Raw genomic sequence first — 9,067 nt, 5'->3', positions numbered from 1 at the left:
ATTCATCTACAGCGATATCATTGACTTGATTGCAAATAAATGCACAGACACTATTTAAACTGAACAGAGATGACATCACTGAATTCAATGATGAACTGCCTTTAACTATCATTTTGCATTATTGAGACACTGTTTTCCAAATGAATGTTGTTCAGTGCTTTGACGCAATGTATTTTGTTTAAAGCACTATATAAATAAAGGTGATTGTTTGATTGATTGATTGTGTGGTGTAAACAAAGTCCAAAATATTATTACCTCATGTTGGAAAGTTAATGTGTTGGTGTTATGGTGTGTATGAAGCTCTCAGTAGACTCACACACTCTAACACACAAACACTAACACACACATACTAACAGATGTCTCTCTCTCTCTCTGCAGATTCTCAGGAGAGCCACGAGTCATACGAGGGTAAATGTTCACAATTCTCTTCTGTCTCGGTTGGCTTTGGCAGAGTGTATCATGTCTGTGTTTTTATGAAAACGGCTTCTGTGTCTAAAATAAACTCAAGATCAATACTGTGATGAGACAGTGTGATGAAACGCTACATTCATTTGACATAAATGTTAATTTATACCATATTACTGTGTCTTATGTCAAACAAACAGCTGTTTTGTTTCAGTATTTGTGAATCCATATCAGGCAAACAATTTCATGAGGAGTCCATGAGATCCCATCTACAACCAGTATATCTACTGGTGTTATAGATCTATAACTTTTGGGGCAGACCTGACCTGTTGGAAAGAGATAGTCTTCACCCCTCCTGGGGTGGCGTCACTCTTCTCTCTAGAAATATGACAAATTGTCTTAGTGTTTATACTTGACTAACTGGGGCCCAGGTCAGGAAGCATAATTCTCAGCACATAGAGACTCTTTCACCTAGATATCACACTATAGAGACTGTGTCTGTTCCCCGAACTAGAAAATACAAAAAACGTCCAAACCAAGTTAAGGTTAACAATTTAATCGAGGTTCAACAAATAAAAAACAGATGCAATACGGATAAACAAATGAAAAAGCTTGGCTTATTGAATATCAGATATATACGAAAACACTTTTTTGGAAATAATATGATCACTGATCATAATCTAGATGTGCTCTGTTTGACAGAAACCTGGCTAAAACCTGATGATTACATTATTTTAGGTCCACCTAGCCGCGTCTAAAAGGCAAAGGGGGATGTGTTGCTTTAATTTATAACAATGTTTTTAGGATTTCTCAGAGGGCAGGCTTCAAGTATTACTCGTTTGAAGTAATGGTGCTTCATATAACATTATCCAGAGAAACAAATGTCAATGATAAATCCCCTGTTATGTTTGTACTGGCTACTGTATACAGGCCACCAGGGTATGTGTGTTTCAGGATGAAGTCTCCAGCTGAGCGGCAGGCCAAGATCTGTGAGGATTATTCCCTGTGTCATCTGTTTGCACTGCGCTACGGATAACAGGTGGCCTATCAAGTGTATTTCGACATTCAGCAGCTCAAGCCCAACCCACATCTGCGTCGCTACGAAGCCCCCCCTCCACGTTTGCATATGACAAATCAATCTCTTTATTAAAATAAAGCCTTACAGACCTTACAGACACTGAACCAACAAGCCCAGACACTTATTTACACATATAAAAGTGCTTCTGTGTGTCACAGGTTTGTTACTAACTGTAACGGAAACTAGAACCACAAGGGAACGCGAGGAAACTGGGTGATGGAAAATAAGGACTCCATGAAACAGACGGAAAACAGACCGGTTTAAATAGACAGGAAATGACGAAGTGAAGGCACCTGAGCAATTAACAGGTGTGCAATTATGGTGATGAAGGGACAAGGCTTTGTGGGAAATGTTCATTTGTTAATCACAATTAAACTCCTGCAAACCTGAACCGGTATCTTCTTTCATCTGCTGATTACAGAAATGTTATTTGGTGTTCGTCTGCGGACCTCAGTCAGTGGCTCAGGATCCACGTGTACAAGTGATTTATTCTGAGGTGATCACTGAATTCTTTTTCAGACTTTATGCTCCAGAGATTCATAAGTCAGATGGTGAAATTACACAGCTGCTGTCCAAGAGAATGTTTTGTGCGGGAATAAATAGCAATGCGGCACGACTGGAGAAGCAGAGCCAGGAAACATTTATGTAAGTACAGCATCGGAACCCTCGACCAAAGTCCTGCAGACACACACTCACACAAACACAAACACACACACACACACACACACACACACACACACACACACACACACACACACACATGAACGCGGGAAGTGGGGGTGCTGGGGGTGCTGCAGCACCCCCTAGTGACGAGAGGGAGATAAAAAAAATGTAGGCCTATTAAAATATTTTGCACAATTTATAAATTCCTTATGAATATTTTAGAAAATGATTTTGAAACACGTAGGCTATTACGTATATTTTGGATTTTAATTTCATATTTTGAGGCCTAATCAACACAGGTTCGGAAGTTACGTTGTCGACGTCTGGCAGGCAGGTTTGGTCGCCGAGTAACGAGGTTTCCCGCTCGTTCCACGCAGAATACATCCATCTTTATATAATACAGCGCACCTCGACATTTGGACACCTGTAACCAGTCCAGGGCACCCCGCCTGCATGTAGCTCAGGTAAGAGCATGGTGCTGCCGCGCTAGTAACATTTATTTTTTTGGCAACAAGTGTGGGATCAACTTTGACTAGCCAAGCTATTGTAAGTAGTACACTATTACAGTATTTTTGTAAGGTGGTGGGGATGGAGATGGAGAGTATTATTTCGTTCGTGTGTTCCTTGCGTAATTATTGTGGAGAAATGTTAAAATAAAGTTTAAATAGTCGGAGATTATTTCCTTGTGGTTTGTGTAAAAAGGTTGGAGATGAAAGCTTTATACTGTGCGTGTGTTCTTTGCGTAATGGATGTGGAGAACTGTTCAATAAACAAATTGCTTAAATAGTCAGAGATTATTTCCTTGTGTTCTGCGTAAAAAGATTTTGGAGTTAATAGAGTTGCGTGTGACATAAACGTGACATAAACGTGCAGTGACTCAAGCCAGCTGACCAAATCGATTGCATTGTTTTAGCGTTATTGTGAAGTTTGATTAATATTATATTTTGTTGTAATATTATTTGTTGTATCTTAATATGTTGCATGTATGTATAGGCTATCTGAAATTGTAATGAAAGTAATTATTTAGTTTTCTTTCGATTATTAAACTATTATTTCTGATTCTGCTTCTGCTTCAGATTAATAGCGCATTGCGCATATCTGAGAACTGATGTCTTTGTGTTTCAGACCCTGGCTGGCTGTGCACTGAAGTGTATATGACAATAAAAGTAGTAAATCTCAATGTATTTATTTTTAAAATGTATTTTAAATAGGCCTATATAGGCTCATAGGTTTTTTGTCAAAAAAAAAAATTTCACAGCACCCCCTGTTCAAAATTACTTCCCGCGGCCCTGCACACACACACACACACACACACACACTTGTTTTTATGAAAAGTGGGAATTCCATAGGTGTAATGGTTTTTATTCTGTACAAACTGTATATTCTATGGCCCTTCACCAACCCTACACCTAACCCTAACCCTCACAGGAAACTTTGTGCATTTTTACTTTCTCAAAAAAACTCATTCTGTATGATTTATAAGCGTTTTGAAAAATGGGGACATGGGTTATGTCCTCATAAGTCACCCTCTCCTTGTAATACCTGTGTCATACCCATGTCATTATACAGAGTTGTGTCCTGATATGTCACAAAAACATGCACACACACTCTCTCTCTCTCACACACACACACTATAACACACACACACAAAAACACACAGAGATGACAGGAAAGTGCTCAGCTAAACGTGATTCCTAAGGAGCAGCTTGGCCCTGTACAGCTGCAGGAACAGCTGTAATTAAAGCCTTTTACATGAAATGTTTATATGAAGCTGGTTTTCCTCAACTGATATGCCACTCTCATGCAATCAAATTATTTGAAGATTGTGTGTGTGTGTGTGTGTGTGTGTGTGTGTTTGTGTGTGTGTGTGTGTTTGTGTGTTTGATTCATCATCCAATCACGATGTCAGATCGTTGTGAAGTCACTTTATAAATAGCGTGAGTGATATAGAGAAACAGTCACAGATCAGCTGAAACACGGAGATAAACATGAAGAGCCTCACACTCCTGATCTTCTGCTGCGTGATAGCTGCATGTCTGAGTGCAGGTCAGTGTGTTTGTGTGTGTGTGTGTGTGTAATGTGTATATGTGTGTATGATTGTTCTCTCTCTGTTGTTCTCTTGTGGGTCTTCCTGTGTGTGTCTGTGTGTGTGTCTGATGCGTGTGTATGCGTTTACTGTAGTTTGCATATGTTGTATGTTTGCTCAATGTAAAGTAAATGCTGTGTTGTTCAAGGGCTTGTGCTGATCTGTGGTGTTTCAGTCTTGAAGTCTTTCAATCTTTCTGTATTTTTGTTTTTTGTCAGTCTTTCAGTTCTCAGTGTTTCAGTCTGTAATTATCAGACATTCCTGAAGATCTCATTCAGCTGCTTCAGATGTGTTTGCTTAGAGCTGAACTTTGCTGGAATAAAATTTCCCTTCCAGTAGACTCAGAAATATCATAATTACAAGAATGATTGATTGCAAAGATATATGTGGAAACGGGTATGAAAGAGGGCAAGTTTATATCAGTTATTTTTATTTCATCATGATTATTGTATGGTCCGTTACACTAAAAAGCTTCTCTGGCCTCAGAAGGAGGTATTCACACAAATAGAGAGCCTCTTCATCTCTTCATCTTCATCAAGCAAAAGTACCAAAAGTAATCAACCATAGTTGTTTCAAAGAGCTTTACAATAAAAATAAATCTGAATTTAACAGAGAAAAGGAAAGAGAGTAAAATGAAACAATTATCAAAAACAATTAAAATATGAATTGGGGAAGTTGTGGCAAGGACTCTCTCCACCCTCAATACCACGACTGAGGTGTCCTTGAGCAAGACACTGAACCTCCAACTGCTCCCCAGGCGCCACAGCAGAAATGATGCCCACTGCTCCGGGTGTGTATTCACAGTGTGTGTATGTGTGTGTGTGTGTGTGTGTGTGTGTGTGTGTGTTTGCCCTTTCTTTCTAGTAAAGTGGAAATATTGTGACATACAGCCAAGTATGGTGACCCATACTAAGAATTAGTGCTATTCATTTAACTTATCTAAAGTGTGCACACACATCAGTGAACACACAAACATACACAGGTTTCACCTTTGACACTGAACTGAAATGAAAAAAGCTACTCTTTACTTTTTGAGGCCAAAAGGAGCATGTAGGAGTAAAAGAGGGCCTAGAATGGATCCATGAAGAACACAATGGATCAGCATGGAGGTGAAGTAAATGACCCGATATTTACAGATAAAGTCCTCCCCAAGTAAGTGTGATTCGAACCACTCTAAAGCTAGGTCCTGAACCCCAACAACATGTTCCAGTCACTTCAGTAGAATATCCTCATCAACAGTATCAAATCCAGCATTCAAATCTAAAAGTATCAGGACAGAAGAAGACTCAGAATTAATGGACAGCATAATGTAATTTGTAACCTTCAGCAATGCCAACTCTAAAACCAGCTCTAAAGCTCTAAAACTAGATTGAAACCGAATATATGCAGGTGTGAACTCATGTGTCTCTTCTCAGGTGTGTTTGTGATAAGAGATGTGGCCTCAACAGTTGTGAGAGAGAAGAGAGCAGGAACAGCATCTGCAGACCTGACTGTGGCTCAGCTGGAGAGGTAAACACACACACACATACACACACACATTTGTTTTTGTGAAATTGGTTTTATACTGTACAAACTGTATATTCAATCACCCTACACCAACCCTACACCTAACCCTAACCCTCACAGGAAACTTTGTGCATTTTTACTTTCTCAAAAAAACTCATTCTATATGGTTTATAAGCGTTTTGAAAAATGGGGACATGGGTTATGTTCTCATAAGTCACGCTCTCCTTGTAATACCTGTGTCATACCCATGTCATTATACAGAGTTGTGTCCTGATATGACACAAAAACAAGAACACACACACACACACACACACACACACACATCAATCACCTTTATTTATTTAGTGCTTTAAACAAAATACATTGCGTCAAAGCACTGAACAACATTCATTTGGAAAACAGTGTCTCAATAATGCAAAATGACAGTTAAAGGCAGTTCATCATTGAATTCAGTGATGTCATCCCTGTTCAGTTTAAATAGTGTCTGTGCATTTATTTGCAATCAAGTCAATGATATCGCTGTAGATGAAGTGACCCCAACTAAGCAAGCCAGAGGCGACAGCGGCAAGGAACCGAAACTCCATCGGTGACAGAATGGAGAAAAAAAAACCTTGGGAGAAACCAGGCTCAGTTGGGGTCAGTTCTCCTCTGACCAGACGAAACCAGTAGTTCAATTCCAGACTGCAGCAAAGTCAGATTGTGCAGAAGAATCATCTGTTTCCTGTGGTCTTGTCCTGGTGCTCCTCTGAGACAAGGTCTTTACAGGGGATCTGTATCTGGGCTCTAGTTGTCCTGGTCTCCGCTGTCTTTCAGGGCAGTAGAGGTCCTTTCTAGGTGCTGATCCACCATCTGGTCTGGATACGTACTGGATCCGGGTGACTGCAGTGACCCTCTGATCTGGACACAGACTGGATCTGGTGGCTACGGTGACCTCGGAACAAGAGAGAAACAGACAAATATTAGCGTAGATGCCATTCTTCCAATGATGTAGAAGGTACATGTTATGTTAAGTGTTTCCGGTTCCGGTTTACCTAATTAATGCAGCCTAAAAATCCTTTAACGGATTTGGATATTAAAAGCATATTAGTATGTTATGTGTATGCCAGGTTAAAGAGATGGGTCTTTAATCTAGATTTAAACTGCAAGAGTGTGTCTGCCTCCCGAACAATGTTAGGTAGGTTATTCCAGAGTTTAGGCGCCAAATAGGAAAAGGATCTGCCGCCCGCAGTTGATTTTGATATTCTAGGTATTATCAAATTGCCTGAGTTTTGAGAACGTAGCGGACGTAGAGGAGTATAATGTATAAGGAGCTCATTCAAACACTGAGGTGCTAAACCATTCAGGGCTTTATAAGTAATAAGCAATATTTTAAAATCTATACGATTCTTATACGGTACATGTTTGTTTTTGTGAAAAGTGGGGACATCCCATAGGCGTAATGGTTTTTATAATGTAGAAACTGTATATTCTATCGCCCTTCACCAACCCTACCCCTAACCCTAACCCTCACAGGAAACATTGTGCATTTTTACTTTCTCAAAAAAAAAAACTCATTCTGTATGATTTATAAGCGTTTTGAAAAATGGGGACATGGGTTATGTCCTCATAAGTCACCCTCTCCTTGTAATACCTGTGTCATACCCATGTCATTATACAAAGTTGTGTCCTGATATGTCACAAAAACATGCCCACTCAGCAGTGATGACCAGTCACACACACACACACACACACACACACACACACACACACTCACACTCACACACACTCACGCACACACACTCAACACTGATGGTGAGTCTCTCACATGCATTCTCACTCTTGTCTTCCAGTCTGAGGGAAGTGTGTGAAGCAAACCTGGCCTGTGAGCACATGATGGACGTGTCCGGCATCATCGCGGCCTACACTGCGTACTACGGGCCCATTCCCTACTAGAGCCAGAGCAGCATCTCTTGTTAAAATGCATTATGAGCATCTGTCAAAAATGATAAAAAAATTAAAACCTAAGCAGAGGAATTGCTGAAGCCATATCCGATAATAATAAAGAAAGAAATCAAATACTGTAGAGTCGTCTGGAGTTTTTACTACATCTGATCAAACCATATCTGATTATTATGTGTTTGTCAAAAGTCACGATTATCACTTTATACAAAACACATTTCACATGTGCATTTTCATTCATTCATAAGCAATAATAAAAAAATTATTGACTGATGTTTCATAGACGTTCAGTTATGTTTTCAAATTTCATGCCATTTATAACATATGAAATTTCTTTAAATTAAAAAACTTGTAAAGTGGGAGCCTATTATACGTGAGATGTGCGGATCAATATACAAGATTTTATTGTACAGAGAAGTGGTCTTAACAGGTCTGGGTCAAACACTGGCAAATAGGTATATAGAGGGCAAGACACAAGAACAATCTTAGGGCACGTGTGGGTCTTTGAGCAATGAACAATATCCAGAGGCCTATGCGAGAGGGGTAATCCAGTATCCAGAGCAAAAGAGTCAAAACATGAGTAACAGGGCAAGGAAAGAAAAAGACTAAACTATGAAAACTATAAAATTAAACCAGACTATTAAAACTAGAAACAGAGACAAGACTATGAAAATAAACACGGAATGTCTTGGTATTGCAGCTATTGCTTGGAGATAAGTGCAGAACAATACTCAGTTTGAAAGTGATCTAAGTGAGTGTTCCATAGTGAATGTGTAAGGGGTTAAACCTTGAGTGCAGTATACATGGCACAGTACATTTATTAATCTGTGTTAATGTTAGTTAATAAAAAGACAATCGTTAATGTTTTTGATGCTGTTACGTAACCCAGCTGTGTCTGACTTGGGACGAGACATCATTGTGGGCTAATGACATCATCGTTTCAGTAAATATACAGATTCACTGACTAACACGATGATCTCTGTTAACCTGTGAATCAAGAGAGGGCTCTGTGGGTTTTACCTGATAGACATTTTTACTAGTCGTGACATACAATTTGCAAAATTCTTCTCCAATGAGCAAAACACCTCCACAGATTTGCAAACATTACACACTGTGATTTGTAAAACTTTAGACACAGATAGGGATTGTGCGGTTACTTCCTTGTCATTACAAAGCCCCGGACTACCAATGACCACACTGATGAACGAATTGGATAATCACATCCACCAGGTGTGGAAGCACACATGTTCTACTTTGAAAACGAGGAGAAGGAGATAGCGAAAAAGGCCTAGGTAGCGCAAGAGGAGAAGGAGGTAGAGGAAGAGGCCTAGGTAGCGGAAGAGGAGAAGGCGATAGAGAAAGAGGCCTAGGTAGCGGAAGAGGAGAAGGAG

General features: G+C 39.7%; 1 protein-coding gene and 1 pseudogene across 1 annotated transcript; both read left to right on the top strand.

The window, feature by feature from the left end:
* Window positions 1-356: 356 nt before the first annotated feature.
* On the top strand, window positions 357-1,700 carry LOC113067576 (matrix Gla protein-like; annotated as a pseudogene).
* Window positions 1,701-4,121: 2,421 nt separating this feature from the next.
* On the top strand, window positions 4,122-7,779 carry bglap (bone gamma-carboxyglutamate (gla) protein). The gene is made up of 3 exons (XM_026239898.1): window positions 4,122-4,192; window positions 5,648-5,741; window positions 7,568-7,779. The coding sequence occupies exons 1-3, from the start codon at window positions 4,135-4,137 to the stop codon at window positions 7,668-7,670; spliced, it is 255 nt and encodes an 84-aa protein (XP_026095683.1). The 5' UTR covers window positions 4,122-4,134; the 3' UTR covers window positions 7,671-7,779.
* The last annotated feature ends 1,288 nt before the right edge of the window (window positions 7,780-9,067 follow it).

Source organism: Carassius auratus, linkage group LG28B (assembly GCF_003368295.1).
Source record: "Carassius auratus strain Wakin linkage group LG28B, ASM336829v1, whole genome shotgun sequence".
NCBI lineage: Eukaryota > Metazoa > Chordata > Actinopteri > Cypriniformes > Cyprinidae > Carassius > Carassius auratus.
Note: the sequence above shows the minus strand (reverse complement) of the source record. Positions and strands in the feature narration are given on the sequence as shown.